Genomic DNA, 12,186 nt, shown 5'->3' on the forward strand with positions numbered 1-12,186 from the left:
CAAAACTATTATGGATTGGGTTAGGAAGGTTTTCTTTGATTTTTAACGCCATCTGTAAATTGTAGTCTTCAATAAAAACAAATACGTGTGACTAACAAAGCGTGTACTATTTATGGCAAATCTTAACAGCCTACCTCCACCCTTCACTACTGCAATATTATGCAATAGATATTAAAAACAAATACACCCACGATGGCCGCGTGGCTTAAGCGCCACAGGTTCGCAGGGGTCACAGGTTCGAATCCTGGGTCTGGCAAGTACACATATTGTTTTTCAATTTGTGTATGAGTCCGAGTATGGGCCTAATAGGTTGAGCAAGTGGCTGACATCCATTTCTCGTCAGACATGGTCAAAAGAATTAATATTCTTACTATTCGTTACTATTACTACTAGATGAGCAGTTCCCATACAAGTGTCATTTTAAAAATGTACCACAAAAGATCTAACGAATATCGTCTAATAATATTTCCTTGTAGGTATAATGCGTTAAGACCGTTAACATGGATTCCCGAATTTCACCCGTATTGCTCTGGCTGTAAAACTAAATTTGCGTTCTTGGAATAGTGAACCTAAGGGTGCTGCAACGCAAAACAGACAGAGCAAGTCGTCATGCGCTGACTATTAGTTAGAGTAAGATGCAAGCTAGACCGGGCTTACTCAGTAAGTTTTAACAAAGGCCGACTCGCTGAAAATCGGGCGTCATTTTAGGAAGCATATGATTCATCCAGTAGTATATCAATGGTTCTGACTATAGTCTATAACAGAAGACTATAACTATGTGAGATTGGCGACACCCATAATGATGTAAAGATCATACATTAGAGTGGCTACTGGCGGATAATGCCGAAGACCAATGTTTACTGACCGGAATGAGTAACATAAGTGTACGGGCACAGTATGAATGGGAAAAAATTGTCTTTATTGTAAACAAAAGGTCGATAATGCCTGGCTGTATATTGAGAGCAAACCGATAAAGAGGATGCACTATATCGTCAGTAAATTTCTACAAACTTGTATCTCAAAAAATACAACTTTTCAGGAGAGGCAAATAACAACTTTATTCTCGGTTTTAAATTCAGAAATAAATTTTCTTCTATGAAATATCCATTTAGTATAGTTACACATATTTGAATGTTGACTTACGAGAAAGAACTGCAGTATAATCATGTCGAAGTTCGGTATTCTATGTAACTCAACACATAACACGTAACTCAAGATACGAGTTTATAATATTTATAAGTCTTTATTGTGATACGATTTTTTTGCATTCCTTAAATCTATTATGTTATAAAGTATGTTTTGAGATACGTGTTGGAGGAATATGTGCATATTCAAATTCTGAATTCTTTACATCAAACAACTCAAAACTGACCAAAATTGAGAAACGTCTTTGTAAAAAATTAGCGACGATATGACATATCTTGGTTGCCGTAAACAAGAAGACTAGAACCCAGACCATGAGATCAAGATCAAAATTGAGATGGCAAGATGCAAGATTGAAAAAAACTTCTTTTCTACAATCAAGACACAGGCAGGTGCTACATTATAAATACCCGTATTGGTCTACGGAGTCGAAGCATGGACAACGGACCATTGGAAAATTGAAACCCTTTAAGATGTGGCTATATGGATTTCAAGGGATAATCTCATTATCATTCAGACAAGCCAAGAGAACTTACAGCTATCTGTTCTGCTGAATCTGCGAACTTGCCAAATACTTCAATTACGTTAAGCCATCTGACAATACATCTCTTAGCCAATCATTTCAAGATAGCCTTTGTTGCATTTTTACTCATCACCGTAATCGTATCGTCATAATTATTATATTTAATTTTAGAACTTAACGGATTCCACATCTTATCCGTTTTTGTTCAACGACTTCTATTTCTTAACATAATAAAACATCTTACCTCATCATCTGAAGACATTTTCCCGAATTTGGCATGTTTTTATTTGGATGAGAATACATATTAAAATAAAATATAAACAGGTGTTCGCGGTTCAGTATAGCATTAGATGGTAATCTTTGGAATACCATCTGTCTTCTAGTGCCCCCCGACTAGATGTTTCCAATCCGTTGGATGATTCACTCTCGGTAGGCGCCATAGAGAATGTGTAAAATCTTAATGAATGAATGTTTGTGAGGCACTGAATTTGAGTTATTACTACAGTCGAATTTGGTTATTATGATCACGGAAATAGCGAGATCTCGTATGTAACGAGGAAACATTCGTTGACATTTTAGTTTATGATTTTCTCCATACATTTATTCACTTTTATAATTTATAACGAGCTACTTCTCGGGTATACTAAGCAAAACTGTTAATGTGTTGATCGTTTAAAAACAACATTTTCGACCTTAAGCAATAAATGCCGCCGGGATCGGATTACGTTTATGACATACCTAATTGGTGTTTTCGCCAACAACATTGAAAAAGTATCCACACAAATGGTTGAAATTGCATGTTAAAAATCCAAGCTTTGTGAAGTCAGTAGGTACCTCAGCACTCCATTACAATAAACAACTTCTTTTGTAGTTTATGAATGCCATGCTTGTTTCGGGGATTTTTACGATGCTTTTCAGATTTTTTATGTTCTATGCTTAAATAGAATGTGGCGCGAAAAATGTTATATAACGATATAACGAGTAATGCTTATAACGAGCAAATTCAGTCGGTCCCATCTTCCTCGTAATAACCAAGTTCAACTGTATGTTAAAATTTATTTTAGAAAATATATGTATATAAATATTTTAAATCGTCTCACTAACAAATACCAGATGTTTAAAATGTAAAAAAATACTAATTCACACTCTTGTAACATTGACAATATGGATTTACCATAATTTAAATCTCACATACAGATAATGTATCCCAAATTCTGTTATATACAGATAATTTGGGTAGCTTTACAGAATAAATTGTAGGATGGTGTCAGATTCTTGCGGCTGTGCAGGCGACTAATTTAGGTATTGGTATCGTTACTCTCAAATGACACTAGCACTGTTCACTGCTAGAAGAATCTGTCCGTCTCCTACCCATAGTGGGACAGTAAATATTTTTATTTTGCACAAAATATACAGTGCATAGTATGCGACTGACAACGGAATACTTTCACTTGACTTCCTAACCACTAACTCGGACCAAGTTAAAATCTTTATTTCTAGTTTCATGCTGTCAAGTCTGCAAATTCTTGCGGAACCCAGTTGGGAATCACTTACAGGTTTTATTTTGAAAAATTGAAAAATTTTCAAATAAATGGAAAAAAGTTTCATGCAGGAGGAGACAGCTGAAGCAGGACGTCTGCTTGGGACATACAGGGGTAACACATCGTCTTGTGGTTGCATCGGCGCGGGGCCTTACACATCCCATCATATTGAAATTATAGTGCATTATATTAACCATTTAGATATTTTCAACTGATTTAAAAAAAAATCTTTTCAAGGCTTTCACTATTACAGATATAAATATGAAAATGAAATTTCAAGCAAACCATATTATTACGAAAGATAAGGTAGAGTGGTGTCAAGATTCTTGTGTCAGTGCAGGCGACTTATTTTGGTGTTGGTATTGTTAATTTCAAAAGACACCAACACCATTCCAAAGTGATTTCATCGTGGCCACAATGCCAGAAGAATATGTCTAAAAAGAAACTGTACCCTATAAAATTTTGCTTTTTAAACTTAAAAAAGCCATATCACATATCTGGGTTTGGTGAATATGGTGCCATATAATTCCAATATGACGATACATATAGTATAGATAGCAAATAAAGGTAGCAATAGTATAGTAATTTCTATTAGAAAATTAACATAGATGGTTATTCATTGTTTACCTTTTGCAAGTGGTTATAGAAGATGATGTTGAGAGCGTGCAGGATATGGTGCGGGCTGGTTTCGATATCGTCCATCGAATTGTCATTGGCTTCGGAGTTGAGAGCCGCCACGGGAACAAGAGCGGACATAATCACCATGCGCTCAACAACCAGTGTGCCCATATGCTGTGAAAAGCACATAATTTAATGTTCCAGATTTTTTTTGGTAATTCTTAGGCTGAGATGCATAGAGTGATACTAATCGGCTATTATTCAGGAGTATAACGTTTAGTGATTAATTTTACCATTAAGCTGTCAACAATTTCGTATACCTGGGATCACCCACTAATAGTGAGAACAGTTTATAATCAAGATTAAGAGAAGAATTGTGTTAGCCAACAAATGTCACTTTGGTCTAACAAAAGTGCTAAGTCCCAAGGCATTGAAAAGGCACTTGAAATGTATTTTTATGATAATAATTGTTGTAATGTATGGGTCAGAAATATGGGGCATGACCAAGGAAAGAGTGTTATGCTTCAATTACATTATGATGCATGTCGCATACTCTCACGCCGTCACGGCGACAAATTTAGTCTATGGTTTCGTCATTTTGCAGAATATTTTGAATGATCATGACCTCTGTAAATTCAACAATGGAGAGTGCCAATTTTAATGTATTAGTATTCATTATTTATGTTAATTTCAATTAATTTTAACAGTTTCTACATGTGCGTACGTTAAAATTACTTGCGAAATTGCATCCATAGATAATATTTTGAACAGAACCCAACCTGCAAATCATAGATAATAGACAACATTCTTATAGAAAACACATAGTTCAAAACGCTAAAAACAAAAACACGCGATTATGACATGGGTCGAAAATATGTAGGCATGTAGAAAATGATAAAAAACGTTCATTGAGTCATGTGGGTGTCGATGCAGTGTGGTACGCGTGAGGTGACCTCATTGTTGTTCTGGTTATTTCGCCAGATTTTGCTAACCAACAATGTCCGTTTAAAGGTTTAAAATGTGCCATGGAGTGGGAGCATCAGTCTGACAACATTTTAAACATTAAGAAAAATGACATTACACACGTTTTCCCGTAGCGGCAGCTTACTGTGAAGTCACATGATAGTACGCGACGTGCATCATAATATATACCTATGGCGCTTTAGGCTCATTTGAGTAGAGCATTCTGTCAACACTAGATTTCCATATAATTTTGTCAACAGACGCCATTCTAATGGGATTCATTGATAATAAAAAAAAATATGAAATATGAAAATAACAGTAAGTCTGGTGATAAACTAAGCAATAAATTATTTAAAGTTTATATTAACTTATATTGAGCAGTTTCCATACCATTGACAGTCAAATTAAAAATTATTTCCATTGAAGTCACGCAACTGATACATAATTTAAGAGAAATTGCAGCACAACAGCGTCATGTATATTATTAGTTTCATTCATTTACATTCAATAAATGTTACAATAATTATAATAAAATATCAATTTAAATTATAAAATAGCTAAAGAATTTTATTTGAAAAATGTGTACATATTGTATTTCTCAAGACGCAATAGCAGTGGCACTTACACAGACAATCTCTTGTAACTGCTGGGCGGTGGGCGAATTGAGTTGGACATGCTGGGCAAGGAAAAGAATGTAGCAGTTGAGATGACTGGGTTCCGTCTCCACTAGACAAGCGCCACGCAGGGACGACACCACTTCGTCGCGGACCGTCAGCCAATGGCGGTTCAAGGGGATAATCGATAACCATTCCCTGAGAATAATAAAATATTGAATACATTATTGTTTGGCATTGGTTCTCTAGTAAAACTATGTGAAAACCGATAAACAATCAACAATTAAATACCTACAGCCCTGAAACATGTGAGTTATTGTTTTTCTTTTGAGCGGAATGCAGTTGTGCCTCTGATGACATACCGCTGTGTGTGTTAATAGGTCATAAAATGTCAGGATTATTTTTATAACCTTCATAAAATAAGCTTATGATGTTTTAAAAAAAGTCTGTCACAATTTTCAATGACTGGCTCATGAAATAGTGTACCTTATTACGATTTATTGAATATTTTTATATGCCAGGACTCTGAGGAATTTCGAACTAACCGTGTTTAACTAACGAACTAACTGTATTAGAAAAATATTTTTTAACATACTCAGGGTTCACATTGACGTTCCAATCAGCGTCGGTCGGTTCCTCTGTGGAAATGGCACTGAGAACCAGTTTTAAGCCCTATAAAATAATAAAAGATTGGTTATGAGCACTCCTCAATACGTGAAAGATATGTATTTCATTTCCACTCTTATCAGATGTCTCAAATACGTATGTTTATGAGTTTTATTAATATATACTTCTTTCAATAAAATGAATGCTACATTCTTAAATCTTGTGTATATTAAGTATCGAAATAATATTAATTGCCCTCCATTATAATGGTTTTGAAACAGTTTTTTCTGTTAATTGTACTTTAATTGAGTCATTGGACAGCTGTTTCAGGCTATACCCATCTTCGGAACGATCAACTATAATTAAAGTTGAAGATTTGGATAACCTGTTCCCAATTTAGGACTGTTGTGATAGAGCGAGAGGGTATATATGTCAATATCTTACTATCATCACCCGAATTCATATTTTTTCCAAAAAGTCATAACTAAAATTTGGATTACTCCTGACGCCACCTATAAATGATGTTAGCAAAGTTAGTGGACACTGCAACCACCCTATGTTAGATGTGATTCGGTCATGTGTTTCGGCATCTTGAGGGTATATTCATCACAATAGTCTGACGCAGGCACAACACATGAATAACGATTATGCGAGTGTTTGCAGTTGTCATGATGCTTACTCTGTTAGCTTGATGTCTCACTGGAGGGTGAGTGTTAGTCAATCGCTGAAGGAAGAAGGAGAGGACAAGCTTGACGCTCGAAGCTTCGTTGACCAGCTGACGGAGATGATGGATGAGCTCCTGAATCTTGCCACCAAGACCGGTGCTGCCGCCAATAACTAAGAACTCGCACAGGCACTGCACTGGTAATACGCTGATGAGAAAACAAATTGTGTAAATAATGTAAATAACAGATTTTTTTTTTATAAACATAAATATTTGCGAGGAATTGGCTTCCTGGGAGCTCTATCATTGGGACTATCACTAGATGGGAGTTTCTTACCCCAAATGCCTACCATTTACAGTGCTAAGTTTCCCCAGGCTTTTCGTTTCTTTGAACCAGCACCTCTCCTGACGCCCAGAAAGGCTTTCTAGATTTTAGTTGGCATATGGGTGGAGAGGTCATATGAATATGAACAAACAGTTAAATTAACAACACATCATGTCCCTGAAAAATTGATAAGTATACAGGTAGCCCCCAGGGGATACGTTCTGGGCATGGTCGCGATAAGCAAAATTTCGCTACCTCTTTACGTTTATTGTCAAGTACGTAATGCATTACAGACACGTTTTACAGCACTCAGTCACTCGTAATCTTCGCCGTTCTCTTCTAACAACTCCACGCATTGATTGTGAAGAGAAAGAGCCTTTTCAATGGTTTCAACTCTTTCACACGGGAACAGGTTCGGAGACTAAATTTTCTAGGGACTTATGGCAGTCCATTTCCTGCAGCTTTTCATTAGTTAAGAGTTCACCGTGTAATTTTAACAAAGTCTGAATATCATCTACATCAACAACTTCGATGCCTCCGGATATGGCTATAAGACTAGTCTCTTCGATGATATTTTGAATATCGTTTTCATAATTGCAGTGAACTTCAACAATTTCACTGAAATCCCTGGGTGACTTCATTCCACGCTTTGTCGATGTTTCTGGTAGCTTTCATAATATTAAATTGTTTCCATCAAACCCGCATGGCATCTCTGTCACTTCCATCAGTTTCTTCAATGATTTGAGAGAAGAAGGGTTAGACAATCCTTCGATGCTTTAAATCCAGAAGCAGTCTTCTCCTCTATGGAAATAAACATACGTGTTGGCATTCATTTTCAATAGAGTCCCGTCTCATCCACATTAAAAATAAAATTTGGTGGACAATTTCCAGTTTTAAAAAAAGATCGAGATACGAGGGTGGGTCAATAAGTCCTTAGAAAAGCCGACAGGTGGCGCGACTAGTACTGCAAGCGGTTTGTTTTCATGCAGCGGCACTACCGATTCAGTATGCTGCGAAGTTTCAATCAGATTGGTCGGGTTGTTGTGTGTTTCTCGTACATTTAAAAAAAAAATTTGCTTGTGGAAAATGGAAAATGGAGAAAATTGAGTTTAGAGCTGTTATTAAACATTTTAATATAAAAGGGTTAACAGCAAAGGAAATAAAAAATGAGTTGGATTTAGTTCACGGCATATCTGCTCCTTCACTTGCAACTATTTATAACTGGTTAAATGAATTTAAACGTGGTCGTACATCAACAAAGGATGAACCACGCTCAGGACGTCCTGTAGAGGTGACTACACCAGAAATAATCAATAAAATCCACGATATGGTGTTAAGTGACCGAAGATTAAAGTTGAGTGAGATAATTGAGGTTACAGGGATCTCAAAAGGTAGCGTCATTTCTATTTTACATGACAAATTGGGCATGAAAAAAATTTCTGCAAGATGGGTGCCGCGTTTGCTCACAGTCGACAATAAACGCAATAGGGTGGTGGCCTCTAAAGACCTGTTGTCGCTCATGCAACGCAATCCGGATGAATTTTTTCGTCGCTTTGTGACTGTAGATGAAACATGGATACACCACTATACTCCCGAGACGAAAGAACAGTCAAAGCAGTGGATTGCGAAAGGCGAACCATGTCCAAAGAAGGCGAAAACCGTAAAATCAGCTGGTAAGGTTATGACTACTGTATTTTGGGATGCACGTGGAATTATTTTCGTTGACTATTTGGAAAAAGGAAAAACAATAACAGGGGATTATTATGCATCTTTATTGGACCAGCTAAAAAACAAAATTGAAGAAAAACGGCCTCATTTAAACAGGAAAAAAATCCTCTTTCATCAGGACAATGCCCGTGTTCACACATGTTTACGATCAATGGCTAAAATTGAAGAATTGAAGTTCGAATTGGTCGACCACCCACCGTATTCGCCAGATTTAGCCCCCAGTGACTTTTTCCTTTTCCCAAACTTAAAAAAATGGCTAAGTGGACAACGTTTTTTTTCAAATGAAAAAGTCATCGATCGGACAAATGCTTATTTTGAGGACCTTCCGAAAACTTATTTTTCTGACGGTTTAAAAAAAATTGAGAAACGTCTAACCAAGTGTATTGAGCTCCAAGGAGATTATGTTGAAAAATACAAAAATAAAAACTGTTTTAATGCTTTTTTCTAAGGAATTATTGACCCACCCTCGTATAACAAATCCCCACTCGCCGGGGTCGGGATGAAGAGGGATTACCTGTACATAATTGGTACCTTAGTGAGTGTTCCGAGTTGTGCAGCAAGTCTTGCAGCCAGGGCATGGCACGCTGTGTCCCTTGTCGGCTGATAATGTCTAATAAGAGGGAGGGCTGGCGGCAGAGCAGGTGGCCCAGTCGGAGGCTTTTGTTAAGGGCTTGCAGGCACTCCAGCACGGACGGCGGAGGTCTTCTGGCTGGACCAGTGGGATCCATCAGCATCAACTGAAAAGTAATAAATTCTCTACAAATTAAAAGATATTATGGTGCCAACCTAGTGTTATCCTAAAATCGTTTTGAGATTACATTGATTAAACACATTGCAACAGTTCACAAATAATGTGATACGTGCTGTGTCTCCACTCTAATAAGACCAGTTACATTGAAAAGGTGAAGCCATGCTGAGACAATGACGTCACTCGGCTAGCCAAAATGAATGACGAAACATTTTGAGATTATACCTGTGCTGCATGTCGGGTGAAATTTGTTGCATGCGACACCAGCTGTTTTTTGTTTGCAATCATGCAGTGTGCGGCAGTACATTTAGTTACACGTGTTTTGTTACATTGACAAATTCAACGTATTGCAGTTGAGACGAGTTTTTATGTAAGACCTGGCTAATACTTTTAGCGCCATCTGTTATTTTAAATTATATTTCGGTTATTTGTGTTAGTTATCACCTGACACAGGAGTCTACTGGTGTGTTCGGTGATGGCCACTTTGCTGCTGGCGGCCGCCAAGTGGCCCTCAAACTGAAGAACGGCTTGACGCTCTCCTTCCACTTCTGCCACCCACTCATCGCAACTCCATTTGCTGCAGAAAAATTATTAATCATTACCTCTATAATTTTATATGTATAATCTTGATCTGTACACAATATTATCTAGTGAAATACTACTAGTCTATATTTAGCAGTAGTGAAGGGTGGAGGTATGCTGTTAAGATCCGTCATAAATAGTGCACATTAAACTTTGTTAGTCATACGTATTTGTTTTTATTGAACTAAGATTACAATTTATAGATGGTTTTGGTTAGTTTTTAAAAATCAATTAAACCCTGCCTAAACCAAACAATAATAGTTTTGATATATTTTGGGCGATACGACAAAATTGTGCACACATTTTCATTCATACTTATTTGTTTTCGTTGGATTAAGAATACATATTACACATATTGTAGGTTCATTTTTTTAAATTCATTAAGCCCTGCCTAACCAAACTATAATAGATAAAAAATGTTATTCTGTCTATAAAATATCAAAGTTATGTATGATTTAATTGCATGATTTATAGATAGATGAGTATTTTTTGACTATTATCTATTATGGCTAGGTTTTCGCAGGATTTAATTGAATTTTAAAAACTTACCAACACCATCTGTAAATTATAGTCTTATTTAAATGAAAACAAATATGTATGACTGACAAAGTTTAGTGTGCACTATTTATGGCGGATCTTAACAGCCTACCTCCACCCTTCGCCACTGATATTTAGATACCACTGTCTCCAAGTCAAGATGGAAACAAAATAATGAAGTGCATTATTTGTCAGTTATATACGTACGACATTCCTTTGGGCAACATTAAATTATCGCACACTTACTGCAGTGAGGTGTCAAATAAAATATTAACAAAGCAACATCTACTTAGGTAAGTGTAAAATCAAAATAAACGAGGTACAAAATACAATCGTCTATTCATACTCCTTGCCTCCCTTTCCCGTGTGTTTGCATTAATGACGGGAAACTTACTTTGTGATGCACATTTCAATGAGAGCCTTCAGCGTCGGATACTTGTCGAAGGCGTCCTTCGAGAAAGTGTGAGGATTGTGTGCGGCTATCATCACTAGCACCATCCAGGCGCGCCAATATAGCGATGTGATGGCTAAATCTGGAGCCACGTATCTATGAATGAATAAAACATAATATCGTCGGGTTAGTGCCAAAAGTTGGTAAGTCGATAGTTTAGGTATTTAGAGTTAACAACGGATTATGTGTCTATATATAAATATGTATGCTAGAAAAAAAAATCAAGGTCATCCGATATATAGAACATAGTTTTTTAGCTATTCATTATTTTAATAAAAATACGTAACTCCCGTTTTTTCGATTATCCAACATCAAAAAAACTGTAAAGATGCTTACAGTATTAATCTAGATAAAAATCGAGCCAAATGTCAATGAAACGCGGTAGTCAAATCTTTGTAATGGCACTAACCGATTTATTTTAGTTCAATACTTGAGCTAAAAGTTAAAACTTCTTCTGAAATAAGTTTGTAATAACATTTACAGTATTCTCTTAAGCCGCAGTCGAGTCAAATTCAATGTACTAGTACTGCCAAATATTTGTAACTTCAGTTACAGCGCGCATTTGCCTATGGTTTCGGCCATTTTGCGGTAACTCTAGCCAGAATTATCATTCTTTCTCCTACAACTGTCAGAGCAGGTTGGTGCGTGATCGTAATTATTTGTGGAAGGTTATTTAGTGTTAATATAAAATGGATAGTAAACCATTCCCAAAGTGCTTGTCATCTAGAGCTGTGAGGATTTTATAATCAGTTTATAAAAATACAACCGATGGCTGTAAAACAAACTGATGTCCGATGTCATACTGATCAGGTAACTACATTTTGTTGATTCATTTGTCTTTACTTTCGTTGTTTGGCGATTAATAATTGTTATATTTCTCAATGTTTTGATAATAAGTATATTGATTATGATATTATAATATTACAAAAGTCCACGTGTTTATAAACGTGTAATAATTACTAATAAAAATAATAGCTTATAGATTCGTGACGTGTCACATTGCACGGTGCATCAATTTGAATATCAATAAATAACTTCGTTTTAGTTTTGTTTGTAAGTTGTATTACCTCTAATAATAATATAACTTATCTTATATAACATTAACAGCCAAGTCCTCTGACCTATTTCTTAACTAATATAGAA

General features: G+C 36.2%; 1 protein-coding gene across 2 annotated transcripts in view; it reads right to left on the reverse strand.

Moving 5' to 3' along the window:
- The window catches only part of IntS1 (integrator complex subunit 1), a 59,551-nt gene that overhangs the window by 25,098 nt on the left and 22,267 nt on the right, over nt 1-12,186 (reverse strand). For both annotated transcript variants that reach the window (XM_085948445.1, XM_085948444.1), the window contains exons 13-19: nt 10,987-11,139; nt 9,918-10,050; nt 9,257-9,462; nt 6,688-6,880; nt 5,998-6,074; nt 5,414-5,600; nt 3,835-3,999 (exon numbers count right to left, since the gene is read on the reverse strand). In XM_085948445.1, coding sequence (XP_085804571.1) covers nt 3,835-3,999; nt 5,414-5,600; nt 5,998-6,074; nt 6,688-6,880; nt 9,257-9,462; nt 9,918-10,050; nt 10,987-11,139 — 1,114 coding nt within the window. The remainder of the gene's footprint in view (nt 1-3,834; nt 4,000-5,413; nt 5,601-5,997; nt 6,075-6,687; nt 6,881-9,256; nt 9,463-9,917; nt 10,051-10,986; nt 11,140-12,186) is intronic.

This window comes from Rhyacophila brunnea, unplaced genomic scaffold, assembly GCF_057557595.1.
Source record: "Rhyacophila brunnea isolate RB1 unplaced genomic scaffold, BYU_Rbru_1.0 scaffold_20, whole genome shotgun sequence".
Taxonomy (NCBI): Eukaryota; Metazoa; Arthropoda; class Insecta; order Trichoptera; family Rhyacophilidae; genus Rhyacophila; species Rhyacophila brunnea.